Below are 21,752 nucleotides of genomic sequence, written 5' to 3'. Positions count from 1 at the left end.
CTGCTGCTCTTCCTCCTCCTCCTCCTCCTTCTCCTCCTTTAATATCTTTATTAGTATGAACAGTATCATCACATATTAGATTTGTCCAAATGTTTAGACGGTTAATAAAACCATTTACACATTAAGACTCACAGTCTGCCCCCCCGACACCCCTCACACCCCTCACACCCCCCACCCCCGTTTCCCAGGCTCCTCTGCTGTTGTCAGTGATCACCTGTGCAGGTAGACTGCTGTTTGTGGTGTCTGCTGCTTGTTTACTGTCATCACTGTGCTTTTATTCTGACATGTTCATTAAACACAACAGGAAGTTCACCTGCGTCAGGCACTGTGGGAACCCGCAGGTAAACCTGACCTCCACACACACACACACACACACACACACACACACACACACACACACACACACACACACACACACACACACACACACACACACACACACACACACACACACACACACACACACACACACACACACACACAGTAGGAGCAGGAGGAAGATGAGGCTAAATACTGCAGCCCGTTTGGCAGCCACCAAACGGGCTGCAATGGCTGCAACGTGATCCTTTGGGACAACTGCACCTGATCACAGTAGGTCCACTAAAAGAGCTTGTTTGATCCACTGACAGGCTCAGAGTGTTATTCTAAGTGTGTGACAGCATCATGGAAAGGATCCCTACAGAGAGAGACCTGGAAGATCCTTTTGGTTTAACCACAAACAGCACACACACCAGACTACATTCACTAAAACAGGGGTTTAACAGCTGCTGCCTCCATCAGTCAGTGTGTTAGATCGCCCTCTGGCCAGAAGCCCGGGATCAGGTGCAGCGCCTCCGAGTGGCCAAAACAGATCAATGATGTTACAATCAAAGACAAACGGCTGCAGTCTGTTTAACTCCTGATTTATTTCAGCTTCTGACAGGAGGACCAAGAAACATCAACAACAAAATCCAAAGATGAAGAGCTGAACCGCCACATGTTCCACAGGCCCTGATGATGGGGCTGCGAATCACAAGAGTCACAAGGGTCATTCTGTCCTGATGGTTCCTGCTGTGGACAGACAGAAAGTCCATCCACAGAGGACCCCAATCAGTCACTCCTGTGCAGCCCTCCTCTCCTCCTCCTTCCTCTGCTCGTTCCTCCTCTTCTTCACCTCCCTCAGTCCCTCCTGGATCTGGTCCACAGCCTCCTGGTCTCCGGCCTGCCGGGCCAGACTCAGAGCCTCCTGGTAGAACCGCACAGAGTCCTGCAGACGGCCTGCCAGACAACAGATGACCATGAGAGACACAGAGAGACAGGTGTGACACCGCTGACCTCTGACCTCAGCCTACCTGTGTGCAGGAGGATCCCCGCCATGTTTCCCAGCAGCACGTGCTGGTCCGGGTGTCCGGTGGAGCGGCTCAGGTCCACGGCCTGCATGACCAGTTCCAGGGCGTCGTCATGGCGACCCTGAAGATCCAAGATGGTGGCCAGGTCGCTCATCAGCACCAGAGTCTGACAGGAGACATCACAGGATCTCTGAAAGGTGTTTCTGGTATTCACCTGCAGTCCTGGTCTCCCTGTGGTTCTGGTCTACCTGCGGTTCTGGTCTCCCTGTAGTTCTGGTCTACCTGCAGTCCTGGTTTTCCTTTGGTTCTGGTGTACCTGCAGTCCTGGTCTACCTCTAGTCCTGGTCTCCTTGTGGTTCTGGTCTCCCTACGGCCCTGGTCTCCCTGCAGCCCTGGCCTACCTGTTGTCCTGGTCTACATGTGGTTCTGGTCTACCTGTGGTCCTGGTCTACCTGTGGTTCTTGTCTACCTGTGGTTCTTGTCTACCTGTGGTTCTGGTCTACCTGTGATCCTGGTCTCCCTGTGGTTCTGGCCTCCCTGTTGTCCTGGTCTACCTGTGGTCCTGGTCTACCCGTGGTTCTGGTCTACTCGTGGTTCTGGTCTACCTGTGGGTGGGTGTCGCCCTGCTCCTGGCGGCAGATGTTCAGGGCGTTCTGGTAGTCCTGTCTGGCCTCGGTCAGGTGCAATGTTGACGCTCGATATCGAGCCCTTGAGTCCAGACACAAACCGAGGAGGAGGCGGGTCTCCTTCCTCAGGTCCTCCTGCTCCTCTGAGGACCAGAACCACAACAACACCATCAGTGACCTGCCTCAGGCTGCTCAGTAACGCCTGCTCTGATTGGACAGTCAGAGTAAGCAGAGGATTACATTCCACTAATTCACTTCACACTAAAGGTCTTCACAGGTCCAAAACCCTCATGGACCTGGGAAACTTGTTCTGAAATCTGACTGGACCCAATCATTTTTAAAGATACAGACACCGCACTGGTTCAGACCCGACACCAGCAGCAGCTGGTCTCCTAGATCCCATTCCTACTGGACTACTTAAGGAAGTCCTGCCCTTAATTAGCACGTCCTTACTGGATATGATCAATCAGTCTTTACTAACAGGCTACGTACCTCAGTCCTTTAAAGTAGCAGTAATTAAACCTCTCCTGAAAAAGCCCACTCTGGATTCAGGTGTATCAGCCAACTATAGACCTTCATCCAACCTTCTCTTTCTCTCAGAGATCCTGGAGAAAGCAGCAGCCAACCAGCTGTGTGACTTTCTAAACTCTAATAGTCTATTAGAGGATCTTCAGTCAGGTTTTAGAGCGAATCATAGCACAGAGACACTGGTGAAGGTTACAGACCTCCTCCTTATGGCATCAGACAGAGGACTTCTCTCTGTCCTGGTCTGGTTAGACCTGAGTGCATCAGACAGAGGACTTCTCTCTGTCCTGGTCTGGTTAGACCTGAGTGCATCAGACAGAGGACTTCTCTCTGTCCTGGTCTGGTTAGACCTGAGGAACTGCATTAAGCTGCTTTAAGTCCTATTGATCAGATCGATCTCAGTTTGTACACGTTAACAATGAATCCTCTGTCCACACTAAGGTTAGACATGGAGTTCCACAAGGTTCAGTGCTTGGACCGATACTCTTTATCTTATATATGCTTCCTCTGGGTAATATTATCAGGAAGCACTCCATTAATTTCCACTGTTATGCAGATGATACCCAATTATATTTATCAATAAAGCCAGATGAACCCAATCAGTTGGCTAAACTTCAAATCTGCCTTAAGGACATAAAGTCCTGGATGAGCAGCAACTTTCTGCTGCTAAATTCAGACTAACCTGAAGTTATTCTGCTCTAAACACCTCAGAGACACCTTTTCTACAACATAACTGCTCTGGATGGCATCACTCTGGCCTCCAGCTCCACTGTGAGGAATCTGGGAGTTTTATTTGATCAGGATTTGTCCTTTAACTCCCACATTAAACAGATTTCTAGAACTGCCTTTTTCCATCTACTAATATTGCTGAAATCAGGCTCATCATATCCACTGATGATGCAGAAAAATTGGTCCATGCATTAGTCGCTTCCAGGTTGGACTATTGTAACTCGTTATTATCAGGCTGCCCCAATAAGTCCTTAAAGACTCTCCAGCTGGTCCAGAATGCTGCTGCTCCTGTTCTGACCAGAACTAAGAGAAGAGACCATCTTTCTCCTGCTGTGGTTCTCAGGTTCCTCTGGATCCTGGTCCTGGTTCTCCTGCTGTGGTTCTGTGGTTCCTGTGGATCCTGGTCCTGGTTCTCCTGCTGTGGTTCTCTGGTTCCTGTGGATCCTGGTCCTGGTTCTCCTACTGTGGTTCTCAGGTTCCTGTGGATCCTGGTCCTGGCTCTCCTGCTGTGGTTCTCTGGCTTCAGGAATCACTGCTGCGGGTCGTCAGCTACTCGTCATGTTTTTCAGTGCTACCATAGTGCTAATTAGTCACATTCCTACTGTCAGTGCTGTAGCTGCTGGTTTCTCTCTCTCTGTCCAAACTCCACCCAACATGGACCCTGACATTTCTGAGCCTGGTTCTGTTCGAGGTTTCTTCCCGTTAAAGGGGAGTTCTTCCTCCACTGTGTCCTAATCTAATCTCTGAGCTGCTCTTTATGGAAACAGTCTGAGAGAAACACTGCTGTGACCTGGAGCTGGAGAGAGAAACACTGACTGATTGATTGATTGATTGATTGAACTGTGCTCCCCGATCACAGCCGCTCACTGCGCTGGTGGTGTCACCCAGGACGGCAAACAGACCCAAGACCAATTACTAAAACATGAATCCAGATCCATACTGGGTGCGGGTCCCGGTTCTAGGGTCCACATAGACCTGTGAAGGCCTCCGGTTCAAACCCTCTTCAGGGCTTCTGGATCACGGCTCTGGAGGCACTGATCGGACTGAGGAACGTGTCAGATGTTGCTGTTCTCACCTGTCTGCTGCTCTGCAGGGATCAACTTCTGTTTCTCCAGTTTGGCCTCCAGAGACTTTGTACAGAACCTGAAGCCATGTTCAGCCAGCTCCGCCCTCACACACACACACACACACACACACACACACACAGTCAGTCAGTCCGACAGAAGACCTGACAGCTCTGTGGTCGTCTACAGAGACCTGGACTCAGCGCTGCAGGCTCAGTTCATTCCTCTGAAAGCTGCTCAGCCCGAGTATACAAGTACTCAGATCTCCACTGTTGGGCCCAGAGAGCCTGGGGCACTTGTGTGTCAGGCCAGCAGAGCTAGCTAACTTCCTGTTAGCCCAGAGCTAACTTGCCCTGTGCTAACTTCCTGTTAGCCCAGAGCTAAAAATCGCCCTGATTGCCCCCTGGTGGCTGCTGCTGTACAGGTCCATCGAAGTCGAATACCCCCGCCTTTATCAGACGAGGAAGTTCACACTGGGTCAACAGGAAGTTCACACTGGGTCAACAGGAAGTTCGCTGGTTCTGCAGACCTGAAATGCTCGTTCTCCATGCTCCACGCGCCCGATGAACAAAGACAACTAGTTACAGTTGTCTTTGTTCGTCCGTGGGGAGGAGGACGAGACGCGGCGGCCATCTTTATTGACAGGTGGATTCTTACTTGTTCTGTTCGGCGTAGATGGTGGCAAGTTTAAGAGACATCTCAATGACAGCATTGTCGTCCTGGAAACAGACAGGAAGTAAGTGAAGACAGGAACAGCTGACTGAAGCCACACTCACACACACTCACACACAGACACACACAGACACACACAGACACACACAGACACACACACACTCACACACACTCACACACAGACACACACACAGACACACACACACTCACACACACTCACACACAGACACACACACAGACACACACACACACACACACACACACACTCACAGACACACACAGACACACAGACACACAGACACACACTCACACACACACACACACACACAGACACACACTCACACACACACAGACAGACAGACACACAGACAGACAGACAGACAGACAGACAGACAGACAGACAGACAGACAGACAGACCTCTGGAGTCCCTCCTGACAGCATGAAGCTCATGGCTGCTTTGAAGAGTTTTTCTGCCTGAGATGAGGACGAGGAGAGAGACACCGCTCTGTGTCACCACGGTTACCATAGCAACAAGTTACAGGTAGATTACATGGTCACAATAGCATGCTGAGCTGTGATTGGACGGTACTCACGCTGTCCAGCTGACCCTGAATGTAGGCCAGATTCGCCATCTGAGGACACACACACAGAGGACAGACAGGTAGATCTGAGACAGGTACACCTGAGACAGGTCAGAGCACAGAGGTCATGTGACAGGTGACAGGTGTTACCAGACTGTAGGTGTAGATAATGGCCTGGTTGTTGTGGGTCTGATGAGCCAGAACGACGGCCTGATGGAGGAGACCAGAGGCCGTCTGCAGCTGTCCCCGAGACACACTGAGCTGAGACATATGACACGTTAGTACTGCAGTACTACTAGTACTACTAGTAGTACTGGACTGCAGTACTGGACTACTCCTGGTACCTTGGCTTTTTTCAGCAACAGGATCAAGTCATCCTCTTTCCTCTGAGCTTCATCTCTTTGGTCTTCATCAGAACTGCTGAACAGAGAGAAAGCTGCTCTCACACACACACACACACACACACACACACACACACACACACACACACACACACACACACACACACACACACACACACACACACACACACACACACAGTTTATGCTGAACACTCTTCATCATGGTGTTGTTAGTGATGGACATAGAAGTGTTAAAATGGTATATTTGTGATTGGAGTTTGGTGGGACGTACCAACTGCTGCCCAAAGCACTGCTCCTCCTCCTGCTCCTCCTCCTGCTCCTCCTCCTGCTCCTCCTCCTCTCTGTGAGTTGTTGACGGTCCCACTGATGGACTCATGTCTGCTGACTTTTACCCAGCATGCTGAGCGGCTCTCCTCCACAGACTGTGATGTCACTGAGCTGCCACTCTGCTGTCTGACGGTTTGATGCGAAACAAACGGAAGAGACTCAGAGACTGAACCTGTCTGTCTCTCTACCCGTCTGTGTCTGTCTCTCTACCCGTCTGTGTCTGTCTCTCTACCCGTCTGTGTCTGTCCCTCTACCCGTCTGTCTGTCCCTCTACCCGTCTGTCTGTCTGTCTCTCTACCCGTCTGTCTGTCTCTCTACCCGTCTGTGTCTGTCCCTCTACCCGTCTGTGTCTGTCTCTCTACCCGTCTGTGTCTGTCCCTCTACCCGTCTGTGTCTGTCTCTCTACCCGTCTGTGTCTGTCTCTCTACCCGTCTGTGTCTGTCCCTCTACCCGTCTGTGTCTGTCTCTCTACCCGTCTGTGTCTGTCCCTCTACCCGTCTGTGTCTGTCCCTCTACCCGTCTGTGTCTGTCTCTCTACCCGTCTGTCTGTCCCTCTACCCGTCTGTCTGTCTCTCTACCCGTCTGTGTCTGTCCCTCTACCCGTCTGTCTGTCTCTCTACCCGTTTGTGTCTGTCCCTCTACCCGTCTGTCTGTCTCTCTACCCGTCTGTGTCTGTCCCTCTACCCGTCTGTGTCTGTCTCTCTACCCGTCTGTGTCTGTCTCTCTACCTGTGTCCAGGTGAGTCCGACCCAGACTGACCTTCTGGCTGAGATCCGTCTCCCGGGTCCTCCTGAAGTCCCGAACCTGTTGAGGACCTGACTGAGGACGGAGCGGCGCACACAGGACGCCGCCATCTTTACTGTTTACATAACGAGAGGACGTCACGAGGTGCAACTCCTCGCCTTCAGAATAAAAGCCGCGGAAGTTAATTTTCATTTGCCTGTTTTTCTGTATGGGCAACACACACACAGACAAGTGGGCGTGGCTATCGTGACGTCACCCACTTTTTTGTGAACCGCTTTTTTGAAGCCTCAAATTTGGCTTCATCGCCATCTTACTTTGAGTCAGAAAATAAGTTCACTCTATGAAGACTCTGATTGGTCAGGTTCAGTCAGGACCCTCCTCTGATTGGTCAGGTTCAGTCAGGACCCTCCTCTGATTGGTCAGGTTCAGTCAGGACCCTCCTCTGATTGGTCAGTGAGCAGGTAGACAGAGGACACTTCTTTATAGACTGATACCGACCAATCAGAGGACGCTTCTTCATACAGAGCCCCTCCACATCTCTTTCTTTAACCTATGATGGCCTGGCGTGCTGCTGTTCACCTGATATTGATCCCCACACACACATTAAACCTGAGGCAAGACTGATGTTTCATCTTCTTTATCTGGTGAGAACAGAACAGTTAACAAAAATGTGACTGTTCCTTTAATCTCAGTGTGTGGAGTGATTCAGTTCATCGACTCAGTGTTTCATCTCAGGGTTCGTTCAGTCCTTTAAGTCCTATAAAATCAGCTGTCAGAGGAGACAACAGCAGCTTTAAATCATGTCTATCGCTTCATTTCCTGTAGAAAACCCCAAAGTTCACATTATGACACAAAGTGAATCAGCGAGTTTCTTCCTGTTCGGAGCTCAGAAACAAACTGTTCATTCTACAAGCAGCAGTTTGCAGATGTATCAGTCTGACACAGTGGACCCCCCACCTGAGCTCAGGTAGCCGAACCAGCAGACAGCAGCTCCTGTCTGCAGAGGATGAACCCCTGGATGTTCAGACAGCAGCTCCTGTCTGCAGAGGACGAACCCCTGGATGTTCAGACAGCAGCTCCTGTCTGCAGAGGATGAACCCCTGGATGTTCAGACAGCTATCAGTGGATCACTGAGACTGAAGGAACCTTAAAAACAGACGGGTTCTGGAGCCTCTGGTTGATGATGACTCTGAAGGATTCAACATGAGCTCCATGTCTGTGGGGTCAAGGTTCACACGGTGAGGAGGAAGAGGAGCAGGAGGAGGAAGAGGAGGAGGAGCAGGAGCAGGAGTTTTGGTGAGAAGAACGTCATTCAGTTTGTCAGTGTTTTAAAGTGTCCTCATCTCCTCCTTCAGCTGACTCTCTGCTGTTGCTCCACTTGTTGACAAACTACAAGAATGCACTTCCTGTTACACCTGCATACACCTGTCCTCTCAGAGACAGTTTCTTTGTCTCACGGTCTCCCCTTGCCCCTTATCTCTCCCCCTGGGGGATGTCTCACTTGGTCGGCTGGTGCTCGGTGAACCTCTTCAGGTGGTACCGCAGCACACCTTTGGTTTTGAACGTCTTGCCACAGCTGCAGGCGTGCGGCCGCTCTCCAGTGTGGTCGAGCTGGTGGACCCGCAGCAGCGAGCTGGTGAAGAAGAACTCCCCACAGGTGATGCAGTAGTGGCTCTTCTCCCCGGTGTGTTTGGACCTCTGGTGGCTCAGCAGTGAGCCTGACGTGATGAAGCTCTGGCCGCAGTCCTGGCAGCTGAAGGGCCGCTCGCCGGTGTGGATCCTCTCGTGGGCCCTCCAGGAGTTGTGGTAGGAGAAGGACTTCTCGCAGTACGAGCACTGGTACAGCTTCTCCTTAGTGTGGCTCAGCCGGTGCATCTTCAGGTAGTGAGCGATGGTGAAGCTCTTTCCGCAGTCGTCGCAGGTGAACGGCTTGGCGCCCACGTGGAACAGCGTGATGTGGGACCTCAGGTGGGATGACTGGGTGAACCTCTTACCACAGGTGGTGCAGAGGAAGGGTCGCTCCCCGGTGTGGGTGACCATGTGGGACTTGAGGTGGGGTGACTGGGTGAACCTCTTGCCGCACTCGGGGCACTTGTAGGGCTTCAGGCCAGTGTGTGTGCGGTTGTGCAGCTTCAGGCCCTGCAGGCTGGAGAAGCACTTCCCGCACTCGGTGCAGCGGTACGCCTTCAGGTCCTCGTGGGTCCGCTGGTGGCAGCGCAGGCCGCTCAGCAGCTTGAAGCCTTTGCCACAAGTGGAGCATTTATGTGGCTTCTTGCTGGAGTGGGTGACCTGGTGCAGCTTCAGACTCTGGGGGTTGCTGAAGGTCTTCTTGCACTTCAGGCAGGGAAGCAGCTTCTGGTTCTTGTGTGACTTGCGGTGGAAGTTGAAGCCCTGGTAGGAGACGAACATCTTGTCACAGACTTTGCAGTGGTAGCACTTCTCCCCCTTGTGCAGCTCCAGATGCTCGGTGAGCTCATCCTGCTGGCTGAAGCCGTCCCCACAGAACCAGCACTTGAAGGGTTTGGTCCCCGAGTGTGTCCGGTGGTGGGTCTTCCAGTCTCTCTTCAGGGCAAAGGTCTTGTCGCAGTACGAGCACTGGTAGGGCTCCTTGCGGTCGTGGATCTGCTGGTGAACAACAAGGCTCATCAGGGTTGGGTAGGTCTTCCCGCACTGCCAGCACTGGTTGGGCTTCTGTCCTCGGTGGGTCCTCAGGTGAGCATCCAGGTGAGACTTCTTGTAGAAACCTCTTTTACACTCGGAGCAGTAGACCATCTTCCTGCCTATGTTTGTCGAGCAGCACTGCATTGGCCTCTGGAGACAGAGTTCAGGGTGATCACCTGCCGGGACAGAGAAATCACAGGTCGGGTTATAGGTCCTGAGCTGAGCCCTGAGTCACACAGTAACACCAACATACTGACTGATGGAGGCAGCAGCTCTAAAATCCCTGTTTTAGTGAATGTAGTCTGGTGTGTGTGCTGTTTGTGGTTAAACCAAAAGGATCTTCCAGGTCTCTCTCTGTAGGGATCCTTTCCATGATGCTGTCACACACTTAGAATAACACTCTGAGCCTGTCAGTGGATCAAACAAGCTCTTTTAGTGGACCTACTGTGATCAGGTGCAGTTGTCCCAAAGGATCACGTTGCAGCCATTGCAGCCCGTTTGGTGGCTGCTGGCTGAGGTGATCTACTGGACCAGTTCCAACACTTTTACTACCTACCAGTCACTCAGACACCAGGATGTGGACACAGAGGGACCAGGGGGAGAAAGAGGGGAGTGACCCTTTAATCAAAACAGAAATTAGTAATTTTGAGTTCAGTTCTGACTTCTTACCCAGGGACAGGGAGTCCCGCCCCTCCAACCACACCCGACAGTCAGTCAGTTTGACAGACAGCTTCCTGAGGATGGGGTATGACTGGATCTCCACGTCGCTGTCTGGTTCCACTTTGATTTGAACGTCTTCAGGTGCGTCCTGAAATGAGAAACCCAAAGTGATTGTGTGATGTGATTCAGAGGACTGACGGGGCTCATCAGTTCAACAGGAAGCCAGAACAGCTTCATTGGTGACCAGAGAGATTTAATATCAAACATCAGAACCACCGTCCAGCCTCTGAGTCTGAGTTCAAAAGATACTTTGAGTAACAAGTTTACATGGTTTTATTATTTCAAATCTCTCAGACAACCCTTAGTATGAATATTGGAGTCTTAAATAGAAACACTGGTGTCTCTAAAAGGCCTCCACCAAACTCCATTCAGAATCTGCTCATTTTATTGACTCTGCTCAGCCACAGAAACGTGCAGCACAGAGGAACACAGATTATTTAGGGGATATAAATGACTACGGTTCTTTTATTCGGCTGACAGCACATTCCGTCAGACCGAACCCTGCAGCAGTGCTTCCGTTTGTCCTCACGCTCCGGTGCACACCAACCGAACCTTTAATGGATCTGTGGCGTTTAACTGGAGCAGAGTTCTGCTGTGTTCGAGCCGAATTAACCACAGGACACCGATACGGGCTCCTCTCGTCGGTAAGTCGGCAGCGGTGTGCGGTTCGCAGAGTGGGCGGCTGTCTTATCACGCCTCGTTTTTGAATGGAGTTTGGCGGCAGCTTCCCTCCCCGCATCTATGGGCTTAGCGCGTTAGCTCAGCTCGGCTAGCCGCTCCGGGGGGAGTCTCCCCGGCCGGAGGAGCAGCGGCGGCTCGGTGGTTGAGCTTACCGGGGAAGCAGCCTCGGTCTCCATCCTGCCCGTCAGCCGCTGAACCACCGTTAAAAAGCGTCCGTCGGTCCAGCGGAGCGAACGGCAGCTACTTCTTCTACGGCCGCAGCAGCTGAGACTTCCGGGGTCAAAGTTCACCCTCCCAGAAAAGGACCAGTCCGAAATTTAAAGAACCAACTAAAGGTCCAATGAGAATATTTCCCCAGATGGTCAGTCAGACTGCACAGAGGTCAGAGGTCAGAGTGTTGAACTACATTAGAAATACTGGAAACACAGTAAGAGTACATTTACTCCAGTAAATATCTGAGGTACTTTTACTTTGCTGCACTAAGTCAGTTTCCTGTTTGTCAGAGTGTGTGTGTGTGTGTGTGTGTAGATAAGAGAGCGGGAGGACTTCAGCATCAGGACGGGAAAATAAAGGGCTGTTCTGTCTAACAGACCGAGTCACAGACCAACATGACAGGAAGCTTCAGTGAAGATGACTGAGCTGCTTTTATTAACATAGAACAGCTTTACAGAGAGAAACAGGAGCCAGACGGCTGCAGGCCGAGAGCCTCTTCATGTTCAGCCAACACCGAAGGTCCGGGGCCCTCTGGGGCCCTCCGGGGGCCGGGTCCTCGTCTGCACACCAGCTGGACAGAGCGGCCGCTGGAACGACATGTTAGTTATTTCATTTCACTTTGAGACAGACTTATTTGCATTAAAGGGACAGTCCGTGTTCTCTACAAGCATCTGGCTCGCCGTCTGCCCGTTCTCTTCACAACCAGACTCCGCTGACATGCAGTCACTTTGTGTCACAGAACACAGGCGCCGCTCTTTAAAACAAACCAGTGACCAACCGAAGGAGGCAGCAGACCACCACGCTAGATTACACGAACTGGCCCTTTAACGCCGCCTCAGCGTTTCACCGGTTTTAAGCCTTTGGCCGTAAACCGTCTGCCCGGTGGCACCTGGGCCGGCCGGCCGGGCCACGTGACCCGCGGTCGGCTGGGATCAGACAAACGCTTCGGTGGGTCTTTGTCACGGCGCCGTGCTCAGAACACACCGCCGGGCGGCGCTACAATTCGGCCTTTTGTTCACATCATCTCCCAGCAGACCTTAGCCCCGCCCACTCTGACAGTGATTGGACGTTTGCGGTGACTCACCATGTCGAAGGGCTGACCTCACTGATGACATCACAGCTTCATCTTCAGGTGGTCACAGAGGTCGATCTGTCAGAGCCAATCAGAACACGGGGGGGGGGGGGGGTCGATCTGTCAGAGCCAATCAGAGCACAGGGGGGGGGGGGTCGATCTGTCAGAGCCAATCAGAGCACAGGGGGGGGGTCGATCTGTCAGAGCCAATCAGAGCACGGGGGGGGGGGTCGATCTGTCAGAGCCAATCAGAGCACAGGGGGCGGGGGGTCGATCTGTCAGAGCCAATCAGAGCACTGTGGCCCAGCATGTAGCCTCACCTGAGGACAGGTGTGGAGGATCTACCCCTCTGAGCTGCCTGGATCAGAATACGCTTCAGTCCGGTTTTGTCACGGCCCCCCCCTCTGTGAACAGACTGCTGGGGGGGGCTTCAGTCGGCCTTTCGTTACATCACTTCCAGGCAGACTACAGACACCTGAACCCCCCCCACCCAAGGAGGTGTGGTCAGGTGGATCTTACCTCTGTCAGTGCAGTGGGTCCTGGTCGAGATGGAGATGGAGACCTGTTCAGAGCTCGTCTCATTGCTGGTCTCATGTGTTCTGATTTGGATCCAGGTGACCCCCTTTCAGCTGCCCCCCCCAACCAACCAACCAGTCTGACAGAGGAGGTCTCGGTCTCCCCCCAGGCTAGAGCTGACCAGGACTCCTGGAGGCCTCCACAGACGCTCCTAAACTTCAGGTGTTAATAAGTTTGAAGCTACCTGTTGAGCCTCGTGCTCACGTTCCCGCCGTCGTCTCAAATGTTCCCGCTTCTTCTTGGTCCTCCGTGGATCCATCATGGCGGCTGTCCGCTGCTCACAGTGAACCGGAGCTTCGTTAGCCGTCGCTGCTGCTGCTAAGTTAGCTTATTAATGCACAAATCAGCGACGCCATGTTTCCACCTCCGTGACGGGGCAGCGGCGGAGACGTGAGACCGGGCCGAGCTGGTCTCCATCAGCCGAGGGAGGAGCACTTTGTCCGGACTGAGCGGTTCCAACTGAGAAGACCGCCGCCATGTTGTATTTATAAGAGCTAACAGCCAATCAGAGGCTGCCGTTCTTCTTCTGGGGATTTTTGTCCGGTTGAAAACAGATCAGCTGACTTACCGCCCCCCTCCGGGCTGTTTTATTCCCCCGGTGAAGAGAAGGTTAACTATGGAAGCCCGTTTCCGCCAGTGAAAAAAAAGATGAGATAAAAAGTCTAAATTACGAGAAAGGAAACGCTTCAGTTGTACCGACAGAGAAAGAGGTCCATGAACGCCTCGCTTGTCGTCCTGTGGTCGGAAGGTGTCTGTTAGAAGAAGTGACTTCATGGCTGCAGGATGGAGTTTGGAATATGAAGTTAGTTCATTGTTGCAGGGAGCAGGATCTTCTCATGTCCAACTCTGTGGTCGTCTTATTCTTTCTACGCCAAAGGTTCTTCTTGCTTGTGTGTTTGCTCAGTATAATCTCATGCAAATCAGAGAGTAAATGAAGTATTTCATCCGTTGTAAAGCCCCGTTTAAAGCAGTCCGTGTCCGTGTCCGTGTCCGTGTCCGTGTCTGTGTCTGTGTCTGTGTCTGTGTCTGTATCCAGGATCCACAGGACACCTGCTGCTCTGTCGGGACGACTGGAGCGCGTGCGCATTTCCTTTCTCGTAATTTCGACGTTTTTATCTCATCTTTTTTTTTTCACTGGCGGAAACGGGCTTCCATAGTTAACGGATCATTTCATGACAGAAACACTAAGTGGTCGGATTTGATATTAACCTATTTTTAGTAAATATGCCGTTTGGAATAAGTTCCTCGTGGATTCTGGGCTCCAGACGTTTGTTGATCCAGGTGATTGTGAAGATGTTCAGGCTCCTTAGATTAGTTATCAAAGAAATGCTTTGAATTCGGTCACTGTTTCTCTCCACATAAAGATGAACCCTGACTTCTATTTCCTTCATTTATCTAACAGTAATATTTATTGGTTAATCAGTTATTTCACTCACTAATGAATCTGCTGTTATTTATGTGTTTGTCCTCATCTGAACAGCTCCATAGTGGGATAAACCTGCTTGGTCTCCGCTGGGACGGAGTTTTGTCTCTACTTTAAAGAGTTAAAGGAATAAAACTGTTAGATTTGTGATTTAACTATAAAACGTGTAGAAGAAGCTGGACTGGACTGTTAATACTCAGGCACTCTTCAAGAAAGGCCAAAGCAGACTCCACCTGCTGCGTAGACTGAGGTCTTTCGGAGTGGCGGAGGGCCTCCTGAGGACTTTCTATGACTCCGTGGTGGCATCAGCCATCTTCTACGGTGTGGTCTGCTGGAGCAGCAGCATCACGGCAGCAGAGAGGAAGAGACTGAACAAACTGGTGGACAAAGCCAGCTCTGTCCTGGGCTGTAGCCTCGATCCTGTGGAGGTGGTGGGTGACGGGAGGATGGTAGCGAAGCTGTCATCAATCATGGACAATGTCTCCCACCCCCTACATGAGACTGTAAGAGCCCTGGAAAGCTCCATCAGTGACAGGCTTCGTCACCCACGATGCTCCAAAGAGAGGCATCGCAGGTCCTTCCTCCCTGCTGCCATCAGACTTTACAACCAAATCTGCTCCCAGTAGACCAAAGACCAAGAAAAAGGAACAAGTGCAATATTTCATATATATTTATATATTTATATTTTCCCCCATGTGCAATAGCCTTTCTATCACCTCATTCTTTCATTCTTTCACCATACATTATTTTTTGTATATACTGTACATGTAAACATATATATATTTTATATTTTTTATTCCCTTTCTTTGTATGTGTGAACTGTATCTTGTATGTGTGAATCAGCTGCTGACTTGAAATTTCCCCATTGTGGGATAAATAAAGGAATATCTATCTTATCTTAAGACTGCTGGCTATGCTGCCTTTAAGCCCTGCGACTGGAATAGGATTTATTGCTTTCTTATAGTGAAATTAAACCTTCTGTCCGGCTTTAAACATGTGGGAGCTACGAAATGATTTTAAAAAACAAAAAACATTCCACGTGGTTAAACCAGCATTGTGAGATGTGATTATTTCAAGAGCTCACTATCATTTTGATTACCATCATCATTATTGAAAACATATACACGGTTATACACGGACGTTGCTGTTTACGACACAGTGAGGAGACACTGAAGGCAGCAAGGCCGTTAAAACCGTTGTTGGTTATTTTAAGTAGTAATTTCATCAGTTCGTTTATTTCGGTTGTTAATCTTATTTGTTTGTTTCTGTCAAACCGTGTAAATCCAGTGATTTGTTAGGCACCGAAGCCGTGAGAAGAAGGTGTAAAAGCAGCAGATGGACGGTAAAGACGAGCGGCTGGAGCCGATCCGGAGCTTCACCGTGAACAGCTTCAGGTTGGACCCGGAAAGATGGCGGCAGTTGGTGTCCGAGGAGGAGAACCAGGTTCTGTTCAACAGCTTCCTCAGCAGCCAGGACTTCACTAACCTGTTCATCTACCGAGAGCCGCAGTCCGGACTCTCCCTCAGCCTCCACTTCCCCCAGAACATCCAGACTAAAGTCATCTGTGTCTCCAAAACGGCCCGCGAAGCTATCACCAAAGAAAATGTCAGGCAGACTTTAGTCACTCAAGAAGTTCAGGGAGAGGACGTCATGAGTTTCATCATAGCTGTCTCTGAGGAGGTGAGACTGCTAGCTGTAGGCTAAGGCTAGCAGTAAGGCTAAGGCTAGCTGTAGGCGAAGGCTAACTGTAAGGCTAGCAGTAAGGCTAAGGCTAGCTGTAGGCGAAGGCTAACTGTAAGGCTAGCTGTAGGCTAAGGCTAGCAGTAAGGCTAAGGCTAGCTGTAAGGCTAGCTGTAGGCGAAGGCTAACTGTAAGGCTAGCTGTAGGCTAAGGCTAGCAGTAAGGCTAAGGCTAACTGTAAGGCTAGCTGTAGGTGAAGGCTAACTGTAAGGCTAGCAGTAAGGCTAAGGCTAGCTGTAAGGCTAGCTGTAGGCGAAGGCTAACTGTAAGGCTAGCTGTAGGTGAAGGCTAACTGTAAGGCTAGCAGTAAGGCTAAGGCTAACAGTAAGGCTAAGGCTAGCTGTAGGCTAAGCCTAACAGTAAGGCTAAGGCTAACAGTAAGGCTAAGGCTTACAAGAAGGCCAGCTGTAGGCTAAGGCTGACAAGAAGGCCAGCTGTAGGCTAAGGCTTACAAGAAAGCTAGCTGTAGGCTAAGGCTGACAAGAAGGCCAGCTGTAGGCTAAGGCTTACAAGAAAGCTAGCTGTAGGCTAAGGCTTACAAGAAAGCTAGCTGTAGGCTAAGGCTGACAAGAAGGCCAGCTGTAGGCTAAGGCTTACAAGAAAGCTAGCTGTAGGCTAAGGCTGACAAGAAGGCCAGCTGTAGGCTAACAGGAAGGCTAAGGCTTACAAGAAGGCCAGCTGTAGGCTAAGGCTGACAAGAAGGCCAGCTGTAGGCTAAGGCTTACAAGAAAGCTAGCTGTAGGCTAAGGCTGACAAGAAGGCCAGCTGTAGGCTAACAGGAAGGCTAAGGCGTACAAGAAGGCTAGCTGTAGGCTAACAGGAAGGCTAAGGCGTACAAGAAGGCTAGCTGTAGGCTACGGCTAGTTTTTCTCAGTTTTAATGGGGGATCTTTGGCGCGCTGCAGAGTTTACTTCAGGCGCTGTCAGCTCATTCTGCTGCTGAGCTAAGGCTAACGGTACAGGTCTGTATGTGTGTGTTTGAAGGTGTCTTCTCCCCCCTCAGGTGACCTGCCCGTTGCTTAGCAACCCAGAGACCAGCAGCAGTTGGGCGGCGGGCGTGGCCGAGGAGGCTCTGAGGTTCATGGAGAGGCAGAAGAGCGAGGCGCTGGTGATGAAGGCTCAGATAGAAGGACGGACCTTCCTGCCTCCTCCTGACGCTCTCCATGACGACCATTTCCACGGCAGCACTGGCCATGACGACCATTTCCATGGCAACACTGTCGGTGATGACCATCTCCATGACGATACTGAAGGGCAGTAGTACAGACACACGTCCATCTCTCCAACATGAAACTGCTGCTGCTTCTTCTTCTCTCTTAACAGGAAGCTGCTTCCTCTTCTTCTCTCTAACAGGAAGCTGCTTCCTCTTCTTCTCTCTAACAGGAAGCTGCTTCTTCCTCTTCTCTCTAACAGGAAGCTGCTTCCTCTTCTTCTCTCTAACAGGAAGCTGCTTCCTCTTCTTCTCTCTAACAGGAAGCTGCTTCTTCCTCTTCTCTCTAACAGGAAGCTGCTTCCTCTTCTTCTCTCTAACAGGAAGCTGCTTCTTCTTCTTCTCTCTAACAGGAAGCTGCTTCCTCTTCTCTCTAATGCCACGTTTCCATCGGCTCGACTTGACCCTACTCGACTCGACTTGGTACGCTTTAGGTAGCGTTTCCACCGGCCCTAGTACCTGGTACCAGGTACTATTTAAGTGCCTCCTCGGCCGGGGTTCCAAGCGAGCTGAGTCGAGCTGACAATGCGACGTCACCAGACTGCAGACCACTGATTGGCCAGGGAGCAGCGTCACTTGATGAGTCATGAGAGCGACTGTCAAATCCGCCGTTTTTAAAACCCCGGAAACAGAGATGGAGCATTTTTATTATTTCTGTGAACGAGGTAAACGGATACACGCAAAACAAACGCTCCACATCCTTAGTTGTGTTTGTTTATGTCGTATACAAATTACGCTACGGGAGTTTCGGCCCGCCTTGCTATGACGACCCCGTCCACGTTTGAGGTGGTACCTGGTGTAATGGAAACACAACCGTACCGTGCCGTGCCGAGTCGAGTCAAGTAGGGCCAAGTCGTGCTGGTGGAAACGCGGCATAACAGGAAGCTGCTTCTTCTTCTTCTCTCTAACAGGAAGCTGCTTCTTCTTCTTCTGTCTAACAGGAAGCTGCTTCCTCTTCTTCTCTCTAACAGGAAGCTGCTTCCTCTTCTTCTCTCTAACAGGAAGCTGCTTCCTCTTCTTCTCTCTAACAGGAAGCTGCTTCTTCTTCTTCTCTCTAACAGGAAGCTGCTTCCTCTTCTTCTCTCTAACAGGAAGCTGCTTCCTCTTCTTCTCTCTAACAGGAAGCTGCTTCCTCTTCTCTCTAACAGGAAGCTGCTTCCTCTTCTCTCTAACAGGAAGCTGCTTCCTCTTCTTCTCTCTAACAGGAAGCTGCTTCCTCTTCTTCTCTCTAACAGGAAGCTGCTTCCTCTTCTTCTCTCTAACAGGAAGCTGCTTCCTCTTCTTCTGTCTAACAGGAAGCTGCTTCCTCTTCTTCTCTCTAACAGAAAGTTGTCAAACACGAAGCTCCTCCATGCCTGTGATTCGACGATCATAGAGTGGGCGGAGCTTGTGTCAGAGTTCCTGCTGCAGGACTCGTCTCAGCCGGTTGTGGATGGACTGAAGCCGCTTCCCTCAGAGGAGTTTGACTTCTGGAAGAACAGACTGGAGAACCTGCACTTCATCCAGCAGCAGGTGCCTTAATCTCACAACAAAATCCTGAGTCATGTCAGGAGAAAGACCGTTGAGCTGTGTTCAACAACAGTCATGTGACAGTTCAGCTCCCCTTACCTGCCTCCATGTGACCACCTCTACCCGGCCTTTACTGCTCTCTTTTCTAAGTGACTGAGTCGACAGCTCCTCTCCAGGTTCTGTCTGATGTGTTTGTTGTTGTTGTTCTTCAGCTGATGAGCAGCAGAGCTCAGCAGGTGGCGTCCATTGTTCAGAGGACAGACAGCATCTACTGGTCCACTCTGAGAGACATATACACCGATGTCCAGGAAGGTAGACAGGACACGCCTACCTGTAGCCTCAAGCACACCTGTTCCCCCTGTCCTCTGACCTCTGACCTCTGTGACTCTCAGGGTTGAAGGAGGCTGAGGATGTGACTGTGAACCTGAGTCCTGTGCAGGAGCAGCTGGCACAGCTGGAGCAGCTGGAGTACCGTCAGGTACCTGAGAGGGGTCGTAAACCTGATCAGGCTCCGCGGACCATCACCGTGTCACTGATCTCTGTCTGTGATTGGCAGCTGGGAGCCAAAATGGCGGCCGTGATGGAGGAGGTGTGTCAGGTGTGGATCCGGTCTGAATTCTACAGTAAACCCTGCAGGGTGGTGGTCCTGCTGCAGGAGATCTGCAACCTCTTCATCCAGACGGTACCGACGAAGGGTCACACTTCTGTCTTCATCAGACGCTCCTTTATCACCTTCATCACCTCCTTCTCATCTCCTCCTGCTGCTGCTGCAGAGCAGGACGTTCCTGTGTGGGGAGAGAATGATGCGTGGCCTGGTGTCAGACCCCGGTCCGGTCCTGCATTGTGTCAGACTGGTGATCCGAACCCTGCAGAGCCTCAAAGAGGCCTACGGCCGGTGCAGGGCTCAGCTGGAGAACCGGACCCGGGTACGACCAAAGACCCAGTGAGGTGTGCGTGTTGCTGCCGAGGCTTATGGGTAGTGTAGTCCTGAGCTGTGGTTGTGATCGGGGGTGTAGTTTGTTGTGCTGTGACTGCCAGTGGACCAGGAAGAACTCTCACGGCCCATCTGTGTATGCTGTTTGATAACCGTGGTAACAAGTTAGGCTTTTTGTGATCCGTCAGCCAATGAGAGGCAGGTAAAGTGTGCTGTGTGTCTGACTGCAGGATGGAGTTACACTGAGCTGGGACTTCCCCTCACACCTGGTCTTCTTCCACCTGGACAACTACCTGACACGCCTGCACAGCATCCAGGTACACACACACACACACACACACACACACACACACACACAGCTGGATGCTGTGACTGTTCTTCGGTCTACCTGTTGTAATGTGTCTCCCCCCCCCCCCCCACAGGAGGTGCTGTGTGTCAGTCTGCAGCTGTATCAGCTGGATCACATGGTCCTGTCCGGCGTCAGTGGCGGGATGTGGACCGATGTGGTTCAGGGTGTGTATCAGGACTTCCTGCATCACGTGGCGGTTCTGTCTGAGTGTAACTGTGACCTCAGTGACCCTGACGACCAGGTGACAGACAGCTCAGGTATGTGACGTACTTCCTGTGTGACTGCGAGCTGTGTTTGACTCCCCCTCCTCTTCCTGTCAGAGCTTCAACCTGTACCTGGGACAGTTTGAGGCTCAGGTGTTGGACGTGGAGAGGCGGCTGGTGTCTGTCCTCAGCAGAGCCCTGGAGGACTGCAGCGTGTCCTCCTGTGCAGCTCAGGTACTGTTCACACCTCTGACACAGCCCAGCTGGGACGGGAGCGCTGGTCTCACCTGGTCTGTGTTTCAGCTGGTAAACATGTTCCGGTTGCTCCTGGACCGTCCTCTGATCCAGGACCAGCTGCGTCCCCACCTGGTCCGGCTGGTGGAGATGGTCCTGGTAGAGCTGGATCAGACAGAGCTGCTGTTCTTCAGCCAGCGAGAGGAACCGGAAACTATCAGCAGGTTCACGCCGTCGGCTGCAGCCGGACTCTGCTGGACTCGACAGCTCAGACGGAGAGCTGAAGACGCTCTGAAGCACTACAGGACTGTCCAGCACCTGTAAGGTCACACTGCAGGGGTCCATCCTGACCCGGACCGGACTCTGTGTGGTGTTCAGGTTCCTGGATCCGGTCTTTAATGATGATGTCTGCTTTGTGTTCAGGTTTGTGGACTCAGGTGAGTCCCAGCTGGTTCTGCAGAGGTTCCAGCAGATTCTGGACCTGCTGCAGGGCTTCAGAGACAGAGTGAGGACAGACTGGAGCCGCCAGCTGGACTCAGACTGTGGATTCATTCTGGAGCAACCCCTCGTACAACAAAACGAGCAAGGCATGCTGGGAGTCCGCTGCAGCCACAAGGTCCGACAACCTGCAGCCTCCGCTCACCTGTCTGCTGTGATGTCATTAGTCAGTAACACCTACAGTGTCTGTCAGGGCTGCATCCTCCAACCACTGCTCATTCACTTATTCAGGCATTCATTCCTGACAGTGTGTTGTGTGCAGACGATGCTGCTGTCATTGTACGGTTGAAGGCTTTTATTTTGACAGCGTCACACCAGCGTGAGGACTTCCTGCTGTGAAGCTGCTGACAGTCTGGTTCTGGTGATGAGTTCAGGGTCACGTTCAGACTCCTGGTCATCATTGACGATGTATCTTAGGTGATCTGTAGGAGCTCTGCTGCCACCTGCTGGTACAACACGTCCTCTAGAATAGAATAGTTCCTTCACAGGCCGCAGTACAGACAGACTACAGACAGACTACAGACAGACACCACAAGACGACCAACACTGAAGGCACAAAAACAATATATGAAAATCTAAAATATGGACAATCTAAAATAGAATAATATCACATAAGACTAGTGTACAGTATCAACAAATAAAAGACATAGAAATATCTTGTCTACATATCAGCTCCACAGCTGCACACAGCAGGGCTGCACATCTGGAACACCTGGAGGACTTCAGAACCTCAGTGCTCTGACTGTGTGTGTGTCCGTCCAGCTGGAGGCA

General features: G+C 51.4%; 3 protein-coding genes, 1 long non-coding RNA gene and 1 other non-coding gene across 5 annotated transcripts in view; 1 reads left to right on the top strand and 4 right to left on the bottom strand.

Annotated features, from left to right (window-relative positions):
- Positions 1 to 886: 886 nt before the first annotated feature.
- On the bottom strand, positions 887 to 7,069 carry ttc19 (tetratricopeptide repeat domain 19). Its single transcript, XM_070845049.1, has 11 exons — positions 6,975 to 7,069; positions 6,160 to 6,341; positions 5,871 to 5,962; positions 5,677 to 5,787; positions 5,539 to 5,577; positions 5,363 to 5,419; positions 4,930 to 4,991; positions 4,284 to 4,378; positions 1,934 to 2,097; positions 1,332 to 1,494; positions 887 to 1,257 (listed from the first exon to the last, which is right to left on the bottom strand). Exons 1-11 carry the CDS (start codon positions 7,067 to 7,069, stop codon positions 1,094 to 1,096), a joined length of 1,224 nt encoding a protein of 407 aa, XP_070701150.1. The 3' UTR covers positions 887 to 1,093.
- Positions 7,070 to 7,580: 511 nt separating this feature from the next.
- Positions 7,581 to 9,791, bottom strand: LOC139214495 (oocyte zinc finger protein XlCOF6-like). The gene has a single exon (XM_070845367.1). It carries the CDS (start codon positions 9,762 to 9,764, stop codon positions 8,457 to 8,459), a length of 1,308 nt encoding a protein of 435 aa, XP_070701468.1. The 5' UTR covers positions 9,765 to 9,791; the 3' UTR covers positions 7,581 to 8,456.
- Positions 9,792 to 11,646: 1,855 nt separating this feature from the next.
- Positions 11,647 to 13,349, bottom strand: LOC139214601 (uncharacterized). The gene is made up of 3 exons (XR_011585467.1): positions 13,067 to 13,349; positions 12,319 to 12,384; positions 11,647 to 11,821 (listed from the first exon to the last, which is right to left on the bottom strand). It is a non-coding gene; the product is annotated as an uncharacterized lncRNA (long non-coding RNA).
- LOC139214904 (small nucleolar RNA SNORD89) lies at positions 12,160 to 12,266 on the bottom strand. The gene has a single exon (XR_011585494.1). It is a non-coding gene; the product is annotated as a small nucleolar RNA SNORD89 (small nucleolar RNA).
- Positions 13,350 to 20,561: 7,212 nt separating the features above from the next.
- The window catches only part of LOC139214058 (dynein axonemal heavy chain 17-like), a 5,296-nt gene continuing 4,105 nt past the window's right edge, over positions 20,562 to 21,752 (top strand). The window contains exons 1-3 of the mRNA XM_070844796.1: positions 20,562 to 20,803; positions 20,907 to 21,099; positions 21,744 to 21,752. The exon at positions 21,744 to 21,752 is cut by the window's right edge and continues 138 nt beyond it. Coding sequence (XP_070700897.1) covers positions 20,562 to 20,803; positions 20,907 to 21,099; positions 21,744 to 21,752 — 444 coding nt within the window. The remainder of the gene's footprint in view (positions 20,804 to 20,906; positions 21,100 to 21,743) is intronic.

Source organism: Pempheris klunzingeri, chromosome 15 (genome assembly GCF_042242105.1).
Source record: "Pempheris klunzingeri isolate RE-2024b chromosome 15, fPemKlu1.hap1, whole genome shotgun sequence".
Classification (NCBI taxonomy): Eukaryota; Metazoa; Chordata; class Actinopteri; order Acropomatiformes; family Pempheridae; genus Pempheris; species Pempheris klunzingeri.
Note: the sequence above shows the minus strand (reverse complement) of the source record. Positions and strands in the feature narration are given on the sequence as shown.